This window comes from Peromyscus leucopus, chromosome X, assembly GCF_004664715.2.
Source record: "Peromyscus leucopus breed LL Stock chromosome X, UCI_PerLeu_2.1, whole genome shotgun sequence".
NCBI classification, from domain to species: domain Eukaryota; kingdom Metazoa; phylum Chordata; class Mammalia; order Rodentia; family Cricetidae; genus Peromyscus; species Peromyscus leucopus.
This window is the reverse complement of record NC_051083.1, coordinates 136,644,041-136,662,665: the sequence shown is the minus strand read 5'-3', so window position 1 is coordinate 136,662,665 and position 18,625 is coordinate 136,644,041. Positions and strand designations below refer to the sequence as shown.

At 45.4% G+C, this 18,625-nt stretch overlaps 2 protein-coding genes and 1 non-coding gene across 3 annotated transcripts; 1 reads left to right on the top strand and 2 right to left on the bottom strand.

Moving 5' to 3' along the window:
- The first annotated feature begins 47 nt into the window (after positions 1–47).
- On the top strand, positions 48–7,631 carry Dnase1l1 (deoxyribonuclease 1 like 1). The gene is made up of 8 exons (XM_028888495.2): positions 48–229; positions 4,196–4,503; positions 4,840–4,928; positions 5,009–5,095; positions 6,075–6,175; positions 6,327–6,439; positions 6,519–6,767; positions 6,882–7,631. The coding sequence occupies exons 2-8, from the start codon at positions 4,348–4,350 to the stop codon at positions 7,008–7,010; spliced, it is 924 nt and encodes a 307-aa protein (XP_028744328.1). The 5' UTR covers positions 48–229; positions 4,196–4,347; the 3' UTR covers positions 7,011–7,631.
- An 83-nt stretch (positions 7,632–7,714) lies between these two features.
- Positions 7,715–10,209, bottom strand: Rpl10 (ribosomal protein L10). The gene is made up of 6 exons (XM_028888502.2): positions 10,103–10,209; positions 9,382–9,440; positions 9,183–9,290; positions 8,891–9,029; positions 8,192–8,354; positions 7,715–7,939 (listed from the first exon to the last, which is right to left on the bottom strand). The coding sequence occupies exons 1-6, from the start codon at positions 10,123–10,125 to the stop codon at positions 7,787–7,789; spliced, it is 645 nt and encodes a 214-aa protein (XP_028744335.1). The 5' UTR covers positions 10,126–10,209; the 3' UTR covers positions 7,715–7,786.
- On the bottom strand, positions 8,403–8,537 carry LOC114706259. Its single transcript, XR_003736500.1, has one exon. It is a non-coding gene; the product is annotated as a small nucleolar RNA SNORA70 (small nucleolar RNA).
- Positions 10,210–18,625: the final 8,416 nt, after the last annotated feature.

The window sequence follows — 18,625 nt, the reverse complement described above, 5'->3', positions numbered from 1 at the left end:
CGGGCAGGTGGCCAATTCCCAGGCGCCGCCTCCTGGGCAGAGGGGCGGAGCCCAGCCCTCTTGTTGGGGCAAGCGAGCTGGCTGTGGGGCTGGCTCTTTGGGTGGGTCTGGAAGCGGGCTTCCTCTTTTCCCCACTCCAAGTCCTTACCCTGGCTGGCGCTGCGATTCTGTGGAGTGTTTCAATCGGTTCAAGGCTGAGGCAGGCGTGCCGCCAAGTAGGTCTGCCGAGGTATGAGAATCCTGAGGGCTAGGGAAAGGGAGGAGGTTGCTCTCTACCTGGGAGGGGCTTAAGAGGGGAAGAGAACTTTGATCCAAAACTTTGGCTTTGGAAGATTAGGATGGGCATTGAGCTGAGGCCAGGAACCATCATTCTTTGTGGTTCTTTCCCAGAGTTCTAGTGGTCTCAGTCTCTAAGTGTAGTTTGGCCAGTGCGGAGCTGCACCAATGCTCACATGTATCCCAGAATAGAAACCAGTGCAAAGAGACGAAAATAAGCATGAGTGACAGAGCAGATGGCCAGAAAGAAACAAATATCAAGGCCAGCCAGGAAGACACTAACAGAAACACTGAGATGGGCAGAACCGGGATGATAGAACAAGACACACAGGAAGAAACTAACAGAGAGGAGAAAGTGACAGGGTGACTGAGAAAGCAAGCAGACAGAAACAGAGGGCCTCATGCTTCAGAATGACATGGACAGGGAGTACAGTAAAGGGTGAGCCCAAAAGATATGGTAAGGCAGAGCTGACTCTGAGACAAAGATAAACCTGAGACAGATGCTCAAAGAGGGGCTCCAGGAGCACCCAGTAAAGTTGAGGCCAGCCTGGGACTACATAGTAAATTACAGACCAGCCTTGGTTATAAATTGAGGCCTGTATATTAAACAAGCAAAAATGAAAAAAAGAAAGAAAAGGGGAAAAGGAAAGCACATAACATGTCACAAATAGAAAGAGAGATGGTATGGTATAATGACTCAGCAGATAAGGACAATTGCTGTCAAATTAGATGGCCTGAGTTTGATCCCTGGAACCCACATGGTAGAAGAAAAAACAGACTCCACATAGAAGCATGCACAGGTGCATACATACACCAACACACACAAATACATGTTTAAAAAAAGAAAAAAGGTTTAAGAAGAAGAAAGAAATGCCTGAAGAGGTTCATGTTTTATTTTCTAATATGGATAGGACAAACTGAACCTTCCTGAATCTGGGACTATCTCTGTCCTAGCTAGGAAGTGGGCCTGTGTGGAAAATGATACACAGCAGTTTATTTATTTATTTATTTTTATTTCAAGACAGGGTTTCTCTGTGTATCCCTGGCTGCCTAGAACTCATTCTGTAGATGAGGCCGGCCTAGAACTCTGAGATCTGCATGCCTCTACCTCCTGAGTGTTGAGATTAAAGGCATATGCCACCACCACCCAGCTACTTCTCGACATTTCGAGGAAATAGGTTAAAAGAATGAGGTCAAACCCTTATGCACAGTTAGTGGGAATGTAAAATGGAACAACAGCTGTGAAAAGCAGTTTGGTGTTCCTTAAAAATTAAAAATAAAACTATCATATGAATCAGCAGTTCTGTTTTAGAAAATTGCTTTAGAAAATGGCTGAGCTGGAGGTTCAGATGATACAGTGCTTGCGTAGTTATGAGGCTTACCTAATATAGCTTACATAGTATAGCCTTCCCAACATAGCCAACATATGAGGCCCTGGGTTCTAGCACCAGCACTGCATAATCCAAGCTTGGTGGTATACACCTGTAATTCCAGTGTGGGTGAGGTAAAGGCAGGAAAATCAGAAGTTCAAGTTCAGTTTACCCCCCCAAAAAAGCAAACAAACAAAACACTACGGGGTTAAGGATATACCTCAGTGGTAGAGCAGTTCCTTAGCATGTGTAAGGCCCCATCTTCAATCCTCAATAACCCACATAAAAAAATTAAATAAGAGCCAGGCAATGGTGACACATGCCTTTAATCCTAACACTCAAGAAGCAGAGGCAGGTTGAGCTATGTGAATTTGAGGCCAGCCTGGTCTACAGAGCAAGTTTCAGGATAGCCAAGACTATACAGAGAGACCCTGTCTCAAAAAAACAAACAAGCAAGCAAACAAACAAACAAACAAATAAATAAATAAATAAATAAAAGAATCCAAGTAGTGGATGTACCCCAATGCTGATGGACAAAGTGTGTCTGAATATAGACTGGAATATTAATCATTCTTAATAAGGAAGGTGGGACCAGGCAGTGGTAGTGCATGCCTTTAATCCCAGCACTCAGGAGGCAGAGGCAGGCAGATCTCTGCGAGTTCGAGGCCAGCCTGGTCTACAAAGTGAGTTCCAGGACAGCCAGGACTGTTACACAGAGAAACCCTATCTCAGAGGAAAAAAAGAGTGTTTACTGTTCTTGCAGAGGACCTGAGTTTGTTTTCAAGTGCCTATAGGTTGCTCACAATCTCCTGTAACTCCAGCTTAAGAGGGATCTGATGTGTCTGGACTTTGAAGTTACCTGCCCTTACATGAACATATCCACATGCAGACACATACACATAATTGAAAGTGAAATATACCTTTTTTTAAAATGGAAGAGAATTTCTAGACTGACAAGATGTGTCAGTGGGTAAAGGCACCTGCTGTGAAAGCCTAGTACCCTGAGTTTGATCACCAGAACCTACGTAAAGGTAGCAGAAAGGAGATGACTCCACAAAGTTGTCCCCTGACCACCACATATGAGCCATGGCACATGCCCACCAACCAACACACACAATAACAACAATAATTTTAAAAAATTAAAGCCAGGTCTAGAGCCAGGTGTGGTAGTACACATCTTTAATCCCAGCACTCAGGAAGCAGAGGCAGTGGAATCTCTTTGAGTTGGAGGACAGCCTGGTCTACAGAATGGGGTCCAAGGCTACATAGTGAAAACTTGTCTCAAAAAACCCAAAATAATATGTAGAACTAAATTATATTGTAACAATAAAATAAAATTAAAAAAAACAAAATAGCTAAATACTAAAAAAAAAATAATAATAATATAAAAATAAACTAGACGGTGGTGGTACATGCCTTTAATCCCAGCACTCAGGAGGCAGAGGCAGGCAGATCTCTGTGAGTCTGAGGCCAACCTGGTCTATTTAGTGAGTTCCAGGACAGCCAGAGCTACACAGAGAAACCATGTCTCAAACAAACAAACAAACAACAAATAAATATAAAACCAAGGCAGGAGAGATGCTCAATAATTAATAGTGTATACTGCTCTTGCAGAGAACAAAAATAGCTCATAACTGCCTCTAACTTCAGCTCCAGGAGATTCAACTCTCTCTGTGGCCTCCCTAGGCATCTGCATGTACACTTACCCCATAAACATATACATAATTAAAAATAATATTTTGTTATTTCTTGAGACAGAGTTTCTCTGTGTAACAGCCCTGGCTGTCCTGGAATTTGCTCTGTAGACCAGGCTGGCCTCAAACTCAGAGATTCACCTTCTTCTGCCACCCAAGTGCTGGGATTAAAGGCGTGCGACAACACCTCCCTGCACTATATTTTTTAATCATTGTGATTGTGTGTTTTTTCTTGAGTATCACACAAGTTTATTTAGCAAAAATTTTCATATAAAAATGTACATGACCCAATTCTACATCACAGTCAAAAGAGACCCTTTGGGGAGGGTTGTGGACTTCTCTACTGAAAAGCCATTGTTTAGATGCTTTCCAAGTTTTCTAACAAGATGATACTGTTTCCTCATATGACCACTATTCCAGTGTTGTTCTGCTGCTCACTAGTTGTCATTTCCACACACTCATCAGTCTCAAGATTCATAAGGGGATCAAAGCCCTGCAGTATCCAAGTACTGGGAGTGTAGGTATATGCCACCAAACCTGGAAAGTCTCTCTCTCTCTCTCTCTCTCTCTCTCTCTCTCTCTCTCTCTCTCTCTCTCTCTCTCTCTCTCCTCTCTCTCTCTTTCCTCCCCTTCTCTCCCCTCTCCTCCCTCCTTCTTTTCAGTACTGAGGCTTGAACTCACAGTCTTTATCTTTCTAGGCATGGTAGATTATTATTATAGGAGTATGCCACCACACCTAGCCTTGTTTTTGTTTTTTTGAAAGACAGGGTCTCAGGACTGGGGAATTGCTCAATGGCAGGGTGCTTCTCTACCGTGCCTAGAAAGTTTTATGCCATACCACATGTATCTTATCAGGTGGCCAAGCCTAGTGTACAGAAGTTGAAACATTTCCCAGGAAGAGATGCAAGAAACATTCAGGGTCAGCAGCAGGGAGCACACCAATTAGCTGAGATCAGCTGCAGTGACAGTACACTCTGGACAACCTGGATTCCTTTGGAGGGCTCCTGATGCCACCACATATGGCCATGCAAGGTCTTGTTGTGGCTCTCCTGCTCATCCTCTTGGCTGGTGGGGCTGAAGCCTTTCGTATCTGTGCCTTCAATACCCAAAGACTGACACTGGCCAAGGTGGCGAAGGAGCCAGTGATGGATACCTTAGTTCAGGTAGGTTAAGCTCATTGTTGCAAATTATCTGTGCCCTTAAGGACCTTGACCAAAAGCCCTCAGCTTTGTCTGACCAGGGACATGCACTAAAAAGGGGGGTGGGCAGCATCCGGAAATGTGAGTGCACAGATGTGAAAAGTGTCTTTCAACTATCATTTAATTACCAACCTCTTCCTCTAAAAAATGGGCAAGGTATAATGGAATGATGCTTTTAATTTTCCTGGGTGCCACCTAGTCCCACTGCTATCAGCAGCCACTCTGATGCCAGTCTTTACATATGTCAGCCCCTCCATAGTGACAGCTCTGAATTGAGCTGATATCCCTCATTCCCTGCAGATCCTGACCCGATGTGATATCATGGTGCTTCAGGAGGTGGTGGATTCTTCCCAGAAAACTGTCTCCTTTTTGCTTCGAGAACTTAATAGGTAAAGAAGGGTTCTGTCAATCTAATCTGGGTTCCACCCAGAGCCTCAAGGGCCCTAACTCTGCGTTCTTTTTCTGGCAGATTTGATGGTTCCAGGAGTTACAGCTTTGTAAACAGCTCCCTGCTGGGGCGCAGCACATACAAGGAGAAGTATGTATATATCTACCGGTGAGTACGGGGCATGAAATCTATCCTCATAAAGACAATTCTAGCTGATCTTGGTGGTCTGAAGACGCAGCTAGTCTATTCATGAGGCTAAATTAGGTAGAAGAATTGCTTGAGTCCATGAGTTCAAGACCAGCTGGGCAATAATGAAATGGATCTCAAAAAGACTAATGTAAGTTCTAGGTAGAGCTGGAGAGATGGTTCAGTGGTTTAAGAGCACTTGCTGCTCTTTCAGAGGACTAGGGTTTTATTCCCAGCACCCACACAATAGCATAGCACACAACCATCAATAACTTCAGTTCCAGGGGATCAGACACCCTCTTCTGGCCTCTGCAGACCCATGGTATACAGAGACATACATGCAAGCAAAACACTCATACACATAAAATAAAATCTTGCCGGGCGGTGGTGGCGCACGCCTTTAATCCCAGTACTCGGGAGGCAGAGCCAGGCGGATCTCTGTGAGTTCGAGGCCAGCCTGGGCTACCAAGTGAGTTCCAGGAAAGGCGCAAAGCTACACAGAGAAACCCTGTCTCGAAAAACCAAAAAAAAAAAAAAAAATAAATAAATAAATAAATAAAAATAAAAAAAAAATAAAATCTTAAAACAAAAACAAAAATAGTCCCAGAGGGCTGGAGGCATAACTCAGTGGCAGAGTATCCCCAGTGATAAATGCTTTTAAGCTAGAAGTGGTGGTCCATGCCTTTAATCCTAGCACTCAGAGGCAGAGACAGGTGGATCTCTGAGTTCAAGGCCAGCCTGGTCTAGAGTTCCAGGACAGCCAGGAGTACATAATAGAGCGACCCTGTCTTAAAAAAAAAAAGAAAAATAGGAAGAAAGAAAAAACAGAAGTTCTAGTTCATGTGCCCATATGAAACTGGCAGAACAAGGAACCATGAATGTTCTTCCTTGAGCACTAGCTCTGCTGTTTTCACATAAATAAGACTTGGGTCCATTGCTTTCCACCTCTTGGTTTTCCCAGGTCTGACAAGACACAGGTTCTGAATGTCTATCAATACAATGACACAGATGACCTTTTTGCCCGAGAACCATTTGTGGCCCAGTTCACTCTCCCCAGCAAAAGTAAGAGGGGAAGAAAGGTGGGCCTAGTACATGGAAATAGGAGGGGAGGTGCAGCTGGCTTTCCTGTGGGTTGGTTCCTAGGGGAAGCAGAAGTGGATGTGTGTGAGAAGGGCTGGCAGCTGTGGCAGCCTCAGCTTCTTGGGCCTCACAGTTCTTCCTAGTGTGGTACTGGTTCCACTCCATACTACTCCCAAGGACGTAGAGAAGGAGCTGAATGCCCTATATGATGTGTTTCTGGATGTCTCCCAACGCTGGCAAAATGAGGTAGGGGTAATAGCTTGCAGAGGAGAGGGGATGGTGGGACTGCCCTCTGGCAAAGCCCAACCACTTGTTTCATCTTTAGGATGTGATCCTGCTTGGAGACTTCAATGCTGACTGTGCATCACTGACTAAAAAGCGTCTCAACAGCCTGCTACTGCGGACTGAGGCAGCTTTCCGCTGGGTGATTCCTGATGGCGTAGACACTACAGTGCGGGCCAGCACCAACTGTACATACGACCGAATTGTGATGCATGGACAGGGTTGTCAGACATTGCTGAGGGCTGCAGCTCCCTTCAACTTCCCCAGGAGTTTTCAGCTGACTGAGGAAGAGGTAAAGAAGCTAAATTGCCACAAGGGATACACAATGCTGAGGGCAGAATTGTGGAGGTGAGTTGACAGGAAAGCCCCTCAGGCACTGACACTTCATCTTGCTGTCCTACCACAGGCTCTCAGCATCAGTGACCATTATCCTGTGGAGGTGGAGCTGAGCCGGGGCAGCTCCAAGTATCCAACCCTTAGTCTGGCCATTCTGCTATCTCAGTTGGGTAGGTGGCTTGACACCTTTTATACCTGATGGCCATTGACTTGACTGCCATCTCCTGGAATTGAGGCAAGACCTGAAGAACTTCAACTGCAACCTTCCTTTTCATGTAGGATTTCTGCTGCCTGATATTCCAAGAGGAAGACAGGGCTGGCTGGCAGTGTTCTTGCCTATTAAATCCAATGCCCTGGGTTTGATTCCCATTTGGAAAGACAGGACTTGTCAATGTATGCCACTCTACCTCAGGTAGTTGGAAGCAGAGACAAAAAAGTTCCAGGACTATAAATGGGCTCAGGGATTTAGACTATACCTGCTGGAGACTTGTGCAACTGACAGGAAGGGTATTGTATGCCAGGTAGCTTATTGAAAATGAGCTCACATGAAAAGAAATTAAACACCTTGGAGACAGAACTCACCACTAGCTTGAAAAAGCTCTGGTAGATGTAAGATATGTTCATTACACCATCACCCCAGGTTTGTTTCCAAATTTTTAGATCTAAGTTATCCTGCTTCTCAAATGGTTAAACAATATGGGCTAGTCTTGTTTCCGGGCCACATATCCATGGTATGATAAACTTGCTCTGTACTCGTGTACTATATGGCTCTGCCAGGAATGTCAGGTTTAAAATATTCCAATAAAATCACCAATTTTAACTCTTTGTATGCTTAATTCACCTAACTGCCCTGCTTAACCAAACTATACAACCCCATGGTCTTAAGAATCAGATACAAATACATTAAGCACACTGGATGTGAGATTTATTACTGAACATGATTTGGTAGGGTACAGGAGAACACTGTGGAACCCCTCAGGAGTGCAGGGCGCGCCATTTGTCCAAGGGACCACGATTGGGGATATACTTGACCCCACAGCCATCAGGAATAAGGCGCTTCTCAGCAACCATGTCTTCAAATTCATCCGCATTAAACTTGGTGAAGCCCCATTTCTTTGAGATGTGGATCTAGAGGGAGACAGAAGAAAAATAACTTAGTGAAGAGGACCAGAGCAAGAAAGCAGAAGGGTCCCAGCACTCGGGAGGCAGAGCTAGGTGGATCTCTGTGAGTTCAAGGCCAGCCTGGGCTACAAAGCGAGTCCCAGGAAAGGCGCAAAGCTACACAGAGAAACCCTGTCTTGAAAAACAAAAAAAAACAAAAACAAAAACAAAAAAAAAAGAAAGAAAGAAAGCAGAAGGGAACTTAATAATACCACCTACCTTCTGGCGGCCAGGGAACTTGAACTTGGCTCTACGAAGAGCCTCAATCACATGTTCCTTATTCTGCAGCTTGGTACGGATGGACATGATGACCTGGCCAATGTGAACCCTGGCCACTGTGCCCTGGGGCTTCCCAAAGGCACCACGCATACCTGTTTGGAGCCTAGATTGGGAACAACATTGAAATCAGAGGCTTGAATAACTGCCAGAAAACTGTCTCCAAGGTCCCTTAGAGCAACCTATATAGGCAACAGGCTGCATACACTACCAAGGAAGCTGCTGTTTGCAACCATTGCACACCAGGCCCCCATGGGGAAAGGGACTTGGTCGGCTTAATTAGCTGCAAAAACAAACAAGCAAGCAAAAAAATCCCAAAATAATGATGTGGGTGGCATTACTAGCTTTTCAAAAGCTACCCAACTATGTACTCGAGGCAGATGATTGTCATGGTCAGAAAAAAAAAAAAGAGTATGAATAGCACAAGTTTTTCCCTTTACTTCAGGACCAGAGGCTGATAAGCCTTAGTTGTATGCCCATGCACCACACTAGTGTCCCATCATTGGACCCCTTTAGAATTGTACATGGGTCTTCTACAAGAGCCAAGTGCTCCTAGCCAGAGCTGAACCATCTTTCCAGCCCATCTCTGTCTTGACTGGTAAAAACAAACACAATATTACAGGGTGAGAACTGCCAGCTTACCTGTCAGCCCCAGCACAGGACAACATCTTGTTGATTCGGATAACATGGAAAGGGTGGAGCCTCACTCGAATATGAAAGCCATCCTTGCCACAACTCTTTACCATGTATTTGTTGGCACAAATACGGGCAGCCTCCAGAGCTGAGTGGGAAGAAAAGCAGCAGTGAAAACAGGATAGTGTAGAGGAAGGCCTGGGATGGAGGTCATGTTAGTAGAAACCTCAGATTAATGAAGTAGCTAATACCATGTACCGTGTACACAGGAAGAAATGTTGATCAACAAAGGGGATCTCACCTTCAGAAGAGAGCTGCTCATATTCATCTGACACCATGTGGCCACAAAGTGGGAATTCATCAACCTTTGCTTTCTTCCGTCCCAAGTCAAAGATGCGGATTTTAGCATCTGAAAAACACAAGTATTACAGTGCTAAATGCCTACGGACTGAGAATCAGACAACACCACAGATTCAGTTTGCCAGTTTTTCCCAACTTACCAGGGACACCTCGGCAGAAGCGAGACTTTGGGTACGGCTTGTTCTTACAATACCGGTAACTGCAGGAGGAAGGAAAGTCAGGTGTGGTAAGTGTGGCAACTAAACACAGCAAGCTTTTAAGCAGTGACAAAGGGAGGACAAAACCAACTCTGAATTCGGTCTCCATTACTGTAAACTAACTCTAAGGCAACTAATTAAACAGGCTGCCATACAAAACTCATGAAACAGAAGCCAAGCACCAGTATCACCCCCTAATCAGAGTGGGGTGAGATAGCACAATTTTTCAAGACCGTAGAGCACGTGGACATAAAACCCGTCCTCAGCCACGTGAAGAGAAAATGGCGCCCCCTGCAGGGCATACAGCTAGGTGGCGCCCACAACCGTTTGGCCGGCCCTTGGTGTACGGTCGAAACCACAAAGCACAAGGGTCCGGAAACAAGGTTTATTTTCGAGAAAGAAGGTTGGATGCATACGCACATGCTTCTAGCTCTACACAAGCGCTTTAAACTAGTCTTGGGTCAACCCACCCACAAGCTTGAAAAAACAAAGCTCCCAGTAAAGTACTAAAAAAAAAAAAAAAAAAAAAACCAAAACCTGGGGCCAGTTTTCAGTTTACGGTCGCTGAGTGACCGAGAGTCCACCCCCAAAAAATTTCTTTGGGAATAAATGCAATTATTGCTCCGTTTTTACAGTAGAAAAATAGTATGGCTTCAGCACTTACCACCGAGCGGGGCGGCGACCCATGATGACAATAGGATCGTCGGTGGCTGTAATAAAACGGTCAAAGTAAGAATACAGACCCAGATTAAGTGTAAAAGTCCTAAAAAAAAGAACGAAGAAAGCACCGAAAAACACCAAGGAAACGAACTCACTTACCGCGCCGGAGGAAAAGAGACGCTCCCACGCCTGCGCATGCCTTATATAGGCAGCCTATCTTCCAGCGTAGGAACCATAGAGTCCCAGCTATGGGGTGATGTCGACGCTCTATCAGACGCCAGGATCATAGATGCAGCGGCGCTCTGCGCATGTGTACCAGGCCGGCCCGAAACATGCGCAGAGTGTTTTGCTGTCTGGACATGGGAATCGGAGCCGAGAGCTAGCGAATGAGGTTTCGACACATAGGCAGGAGACACCAGCTTCCGTCTGGCCATTTTGGGCGGGGAGCCATTGACAGACTTTGCTGTAACTAATATTCTAACAATATCCTAAGACTTGAAAAAGAGGAGTTTTTCTCAGTGGAACTGGGCGGCCATGCAGGTGCTCCCTAGTTTATGGGACTCCAGAATACTGGTTCAAATTTTCCTCAAAGCTACAGGAAATGGCGCGAAAGTGCTATGCCAGGAACTCCCGGTTCCTTTGTCAGCTGGGAAGTTGGAGCCGGAGATCCACCCACAACGCTTATACCTACACCGAAGAGTCCGCAAAGAGCACCATGATAGGCGCTCGGTTTCAAGAGGCGGACAAAAAGCCTCCGTAGGCAATTGCGGTCGTAGTCACTAGTTGGGTCCTCTCCACTCTAAACTCCCGGGAAAAGATAACTTACATTCTCAAGATTTTAAACTGGCAAAAACAGTGGCAACACCACTACTTCCATTTAGCCAAAGAGGAGGATCACAATGCCTTGGGCCACGCCCCAATAGGGACATTGAAGCTCCTTTACTCAAGGTTCCAAAAGAAAAACAAGATGTAGCACACCCCTTCTTTTCACTAAGATGAGTTCAAAATGTACATCTGGGTATGTCTAGGAGGATTGGCAGCTAACCACTAACTACTTTCCCATACAAGGTTACTATTCAGGGAGACACCAGAAGGAGAATACTGTTCTGACCCAGGAGCAAGTGTCTGGATATCAATCACTGAGACTCTTCGAATTCTTGGTTCTAGTGTCACCTGAAGGAGACATGATAAGGACAGTACTGCAGAGAAATCCATTGGCTTTTCTATAGGTAAAGGTAGGGACAAGGAGACTTCCTCTCTACAGTTCTTACTGTGCATCTCCCAGGTACACAAGCCCAGCTTGTTCCAGCATGCTTAGGAGCCCCAGCTGCAGTCAAGAGTTAGTAGGTTTCCTCTGCCTTTCTTTGAAATTGCTTCCCTGGGGCTATCACCCAGTTCCTGTAGGCTTCCACACAGTAGTCCATCCCCACACATTGCCACCTATCTCCTGAAGACAGTTGTGTCCAGCCAGTCCTTTCCCTCATTGGTATTTGTGCAGTTGTAGAAGTGGCTGGAGGGGGATAAATGAGAATCTAGATTTATGTAAGTATGTATGTATGTATGTATGTATGTATGTATGTATGTATGTATTTTTGAGACAGGGTCTCACTATATGTTGCCTTGGCTGGCCTGAGCAGACTGCCATTAAACTCAAACTCAGACAGGTACCAGCTTCTGCGTCCACAGTACTGAATTTAAAGGCATGTGCCACCTCACCCTGCCTGGACCTAGCATCTTACTGCTGTGGGAAGATATCACCCAGAGTCACCCACAGGTACTCAAATCTTTCCCTTTTCCCTTGTCATTCTTTTTTTTTTTTTTTTTTTTTTTTGGTTTTTCGAGACAGGGTTTCTCTGTGTAGCTTTGCGCCTTTCCTGGGACTCACTTGGTAGCCCAGGCTGGCCTCGAACTCACAGAGATCCGCCTGGCTCTGCCTCCCGAGTGCTGGGATTAAAGGCGTGCGCCACCACCGCCCGGCTCCCTTGTCATTCTTATCCAGCTCCCTCTGGGCTTTCCTTGTTTTTGGCTCACTCAGGATGGACTGCCCTCTGATTCCCAACTGCTGTGTGACAGGTAACCCCAAGGTTAGTGCCTTCCACATGAATGGCACTTCTTTTCTCTAATATTTTATTTATGTTTTAGATTTATTTATTTATTTTAAACATTTATGTATTTATTGTCTATAATATATTTTGGCCTCTTTTTCAATTAAACATTTTTTGAAACAAGATCTGTCACCCTGGCTTGCCTGAAACACACTATGTAAATCAGGCTAGCCTCCATCTCACAGAGATCCAAATGCCTGTTTCCAAAGTGTTGGGATTGAAGGCCTGTGCCACCACACCCAGCCATTTATTTTTATGTGTATGAGTATTTTGCATGTATGCATGTAAGTGCACCACATGCATGTCTAAAGCTGGCAGAGGACGGAAGAAGGTGTCGAATCATCTGGAAATGGAGTTACTGACAGTTGTGAACCCTATGTGGGTGCTGGGAACTGACCTCAGGTCCTCTGCAAGAACAGCAGGGGCTGGAGAGACAGCTCAGTGGTTAAGAGCACTGGCTGTTCTTCCAAAGGTCCTGAGTTCAATTCCCAGCAACCACATGTGGCTTACAACCATCTGTAAGGAGATCTGCTGCCCTCTTCTGGCCTGCAGCCAAACATGTAGGCAGAACACTGTATACATAATAAATCTTTTTTTTTTTTTTTAAAGAACAACAGTGCTCTTACAACTGACCTTTCTCTTTAGCCCTTAGATTTATTTTTGTATATGAATATTTTGTTTAACAGTGCCTGGCTCCTGCTTTGCAAATCTTTAACCCCAGGAGCACAGTCTCCCAGGCCTTCCTTGCATGAATATGTTGGTGGTACATGAGATATTCTTTCAGCCAGGGTGCTGGGCTGAGTGTCCTTGGGCTCTTTGAGACACAGCCAAGCTCAAAATACACACAGACTCAGAGCTATCTGTTTGTTTTCTCTGTCTTCCTAGTGGATATGAGCCACCTTTAGCATGATCTGATAGGAAGGTAAGCAGCAGGGTGACAGCAAGGAGTCAGACTTCCCTTGCCTGGGATAGTCTCAGAGAACCAGGGGAGGGGCTAGGTCTGCCCACTAATATTTGCATGGCATCTTGGCCCATGGGGTTCCTTTATGGGCCTCTCTGTAGATAGGTACAGTTAGGACAGCCACCAGTTGGAACTTGACCCACGTACCCATCCTGGCTTAGCAGCTGCTCCCTCCTACTCCACTGTTTCTCTCTAGGTTCCCAGTAGAGCTGTATTGGAGCATTATGGCCAGGGTCTCTCATACACCAGGGTCTCCAGAAGCTGATTCCAGTATGTCCCTGCCCACAAGTAGGACCCTAGGGCCTTTTGGAGACAGTGTGGCCACTCTTGGTACCTACATGCAGAGCCTCTCCAGCTGTCTCAAATCAAGGGCTCTGCTTTGGCTACAAATCAAGTTCTACTGTCTGCACTTAATTTGGCCTGGAACTGCTGTTGTGGGCTAGTGTTCTGCCCCTTGAGCCCTTCTCACTGACCATGGCAGCTGGGCCTTGACGTCCTCTCTAATCTGGGTGTGTAGAGAAAGGACACACACTGAGGGATGAGGAGAGGGCACGGAGGGTCACTGTCATACACTGCCTTGTCTCTGGTAGTCCTTGACAGGTACCATGACTCAAACTGGTGCCCTCTGCCTGCCTTCACCTATCAATCTTGGGACCCTGGTTGATCCCCTCCTGCCACCCACCTGAGTCTCCCTGCCTCTCTTTCAGGCTCTGGCTGCCTGGCATATGCATGGGCATCTGCTCCTCCACGGATGTCTGCAGCCCTCACCCCTACCCCCAATTCTCTGTGGCCTCTGTGGGTTATTCCCATGATCACTGCTGCTTGTCCCCTTTGGTCTATTCCCACCCTGCCATCTTGGCCTGGGCCAGCCCTTTAGAAGCCCAAGGGATTACTGGTCAGTTCCTGGTGGGGTATGAGTGCTGCTCCCCCCCCCCCCCGCGCTGCTGAGGGAAACCCTACTGAAGGCATTGTCCCCTCTTTCCTTATGGGGGTGGGGGTGGTTGAGCAGAGTGTCTGGGCTGTCAGGCTAAGGGAAGAGGAATGGTCGGCTGGGCCTGCCCCCTGCCTTGCCCTGTCCTGAGCCCAGCCTGAATTTGCAGTCTCTGGGCCCTGCTTTCAGCTGGAGCCAATCAGTCCCTGGTCCCCTTCTTGGTATCACTGGGTGGGAGGGAGGTCAAGCTGTGGGAGGTGTATGGCCATGTGGCCTTGACCTCTTGACTTCTGGTACCTGTTGGCCAACAGAGCCAGGGCATGGCCTGTGTTGTGGTTGGGCATCTCCACCCCACTGCAGATTCTAGGCCATGTGGCCTGGCTGACTTGCAGAGTCAGTCAGCTGAAGTGGCCACAACTGTGTACCCTGCCTGCCTCTTCCTGGTAGCCTGTGGGACCTCCTGTATTTCCTGTGTGGCTGGGTCTGTCAAGAATGGTAGGCATGGGACTGGAGAGATGGCTCAGCTGTTAAAAGTACCTGCTCCTCTTCCACAAGACCCAGAATTGATCGATTCCCAGCATCCATATTATAGTGGCTCACAACCATCTCCAACTCCAGACTCAGGCAACAAAATGCTCTCTTCTGGCTTCTGTAGGCACCAGGCATGCATGTGGTACACAGACATACATGCAGGAAGACACTTATACACATAAAATAGTTAATCCTTTTTAAAAGGATCCATTAAGGATGATAGGCATACTTGCAGGTATCATATGCCTGGCTCCTGGCCAGTATAGGGCACCCATCTCTTTTCCTTTTGCCTCCCTGACCAGATATCTTCCAGTTCACTGCCTGAAGCCTCTCACCAGGTTTCCTCAGAAGCCTGTCCCATCCCCAATCAGGCATCGTCTGCCCTATCTACAGCCCCAGGTATCTCAGCCACCTGTGTATGATGTAGAGGCAAGGAGACAGGGACCCCTGCTTAACCCAACTCAGCCCTGGGCGGGCAGTGGCTCCCTTGAGTAACTTTGCCAGGCCTTGGCTTGAGAAGAGGGTGTGAAGGTGGGCCTGTGTGGGCAGAATTGGTGCCAGGACTGGGTAAGAGGCTCTGGGTGATTAGGGAGCAGGGATTGTCCCAGGATGCAGTCGTAGTTATGTAGAAGGGGAAGCTGCCTCATCCACCTCTGTTAATGCTGTACCTCCTTGGACTTGCCTTTGATTCTTTTGACCCCCTGTCCAGGTGGGAAGCTTCTGGAGGCTCCCAGAGTGTTGGGCCCTCCTCTCTATCCTGGCTGTTCAACAATAGCAGCAATGGGCCAAGGGAGAGATTTTATTTAGTTGTGTCTACCTGTCCCTTGTGCAGTGTCTTTTGTGAACAGCTATCCTCAGACCATGAAGCATGCTAGTACTAGGTGCAGAAAGTCTGGATCCAGCACAAAAAGTAAGTAAAACGTGATGATCCAGTCCCATTTTTGTCCTTTCTTAGGTGCCCTGTTGGCTGTCTGTCAACCATTGGGTTCTTTTCAGAAGATATATGGGCAAGTGGGGATGTGGCTCAATTTTTACTTGCCTAGCAGACACAAAGCCCTTAACATTCTTGGCATTATGACACATATCTGTAATCCCAGTACTTGGAAAGTTGAAGCAAAAAGATCAGGAATTCTAGATCATTCTTGGCTATACAATGAGTTTGAGGCCAGCTTGAGGTTCATGAGACCCTATCTAAAACAAATTAACAGATGCCAGATGGTTGTTGTTAGAATCTTAGATGGCCTTTTATTAAAAAACCCAGAGTCAGATAACAGGATGAAAGCTGAAAAATCAGAGAAGCAGAACAGCCAGCCACTAGTTCTTACCTCTACAAAATCCTCAGCCTAAAGAGAGAGAGAGTTCCTGTTTCCTCACACCATATATACCTTCCTCTGCCCTGCCATATTACTTCCTGGGATTAAAGGTGTGTGTGCCACCACTGCCTGGCTATGTTTCTCTCCTAAATTGAATCAATCTCATGTATCCCAGTGTGACCTTGAACTCACAGAGATCCAGACGGATTTCTGCCTCCTCAGTGATAGGATTAAAGGTGTGTGCCACTGCTGCCTGGCCTCTATGTCTAATCTAGTGTGTGGCTCTGTCCTCTGACCCTCATGCAAGTTTATTAAGGTACACAGTATATCACCACATTTCCCCTTTTTTGTCTAAAATAATAAAAAAGGTTATAACTAATATAAGAAAAACTATATACAATAAGTACAATAAGTATATATATATAATATATACAGTCAAGAATTACATTAACAGGGGCTGGAGAGATGGCTCAGAGGTTAAGAACACTGACTGCTCTTCCAGAGGTCCTGAGTTCAATTCCCAGCAAACACATGGTGGCTCACAACCATCTGTAATGAGATCTAGTGCCCTCTTCTGGCCTGCAGTCAGTCATACATGCTGTATACATAATAAATAAATAAGTCTTAAAAAAATAGAATTACATTAACAATGTCCGGTCCATTAACATTTGACAGATTCAGAGAAAATACTCCATTATTTATCCTATTTTGGTAAGTCCAAAATGTTGTACCTAATTCACTTTCTATCCTAACTTGTATTACCAACCAAAAACTATTTTTTATTTTATTTTGTTTGTGTTTTTCGAGACAGGGTTTCTCTGCATAGCTTTGCACCTTTCCTGGAGCTCACTTGGTAGCCCAGGCTGGCCTCGAACTCACAGAGATCCGCCTGGCTCTGCCTCCCGAGTGCTGGGATTAAAGGCGTGCGCCACCACCGCCCAGCTCCAAAAACTATTTTTGATGTCTTTCAAATTTGTACACTTTATAACTCTTTAGTGAGTTTCTTTTCTGAATTTGTTAACAAGGAAAACTATAACTATCTAATCTTCAACTCCCTCAGAGACCCAAGAAGGAAATAATATTAACTGAGTAAGCAGGAAGTGCAAACAAGTGACTTCCAAAAAATGTGAGAAATGACAGAAACAGCTGGCTGCCTGGACAGTCACCCAAGGTTCCTCTGCAACGTTGGGGCACCATCTTCAGCCTACAGGCCTAGCATATCTGACAGACTCATCTGTGAAGCAGGATTTTTTGAAGCGCTGTTGTACCTTGTCTTGGAAAAGATCAGCAGTCCTTTCTTTTGTGTCCTGCTTGTCCATTTTGGACAGCATACTGTCAGCAGTTGAGGCAAGGGCATTTTCTTGCCCAGGGGCTAACTTTTGCCACAGAGAAAGTAAACTCCATGTGGAGTTTCTTCAATGCCCACCATATTCTCTGAAGTATATTGGTGCTGCCAGGAGCAGACATGTCTCGTTGTCATTTAAAAAAAAAAGAATCTATATTATTAAAACATCTTAAATGCCATATTCTGTAGATCTCTGAAGTGTTTGAAGATGACCTGTCTATCTAAGATATATCTGTTTGACCTTGAAAACATACCTAATCTGACTACAAATCCAATTGTAATAACTAACTACTAACTTTCATTTCTTTATATCCTAATTAGTTGGTAATAACTTTCAAGGACTAGCAATTTGCATTACATTGTTAAATGAGCTGTATAAGGTAGAATACCTTGAACAAGATTAGAAATATATGCGCAGTATTTTCTAGCAAAATCAATCTGAAATTTGTATCAATATACATAATTTGTATATACAATATACAAAAATCCAATCCAATGTAAAAATATTTAAAACTAGTAGTTGCCTTCTAAAAGATATAATAATTTACCTTTTTATCTTATATCTATATCCTCCCCTTTTTTTCAGAGTAGATTCAATAATTTACCCTTTATCCATCATTTCTATATCTTTTTTGAGAGTAGATTCTACCTTTTATCTTATCATATCTATATTCTCTTTTTTTCTTTTCAGAATAGATTCAATAATCTACCTTCTATCTTATAGATGGTCACTGTCCTACAGGTACCCTCCTAGTGCAAATTCTGGCTTTGTCATGTGGAAGTCAGGCACAAGAACCTTTTGGCTATCCTCCTCCTATATGTTAGCTCCATAAGATGTATACTGTGCTTGCCTTGCTCTACAGGACAAAGGCCTTCCTGGACCTCTTCCCACACTACTGTCAATTCTGCTACGCCTATCTGCCTCCAGCTGTTAGGCTCCTCCCTGGTCATCAGGGCCTAGCACAATCATGGTGACTGTGCACATTGTACTTCCACAGGCTGTATTTACATAGTCATAGAGGGAGAGAATTAGTAGGCTGATCAGTGTCTGGCACAGTCTCTTGTTGACACTTTGAGCAACTACACCTGCTGGGGATGCTGTGAAGGTGTTGTTCTGATTGATTGATAAATAAAACATTGATTGACCAGTAGCCAGGCAGGAAGTATAGTATAGGCGGGATAAGCAGAGAAGAGAATTCTGGGAACAGGAAGGCTGAGTCAGGAGTCACCAGCCAGAGACAGAGGAAGCATGATGTGACAGTACTGGTAAGCCACAAGCCACGTGGCAACTTATAGATTGATAAAAATGGGTTAATTTAAGATATAAGAACTAAGCCGGGT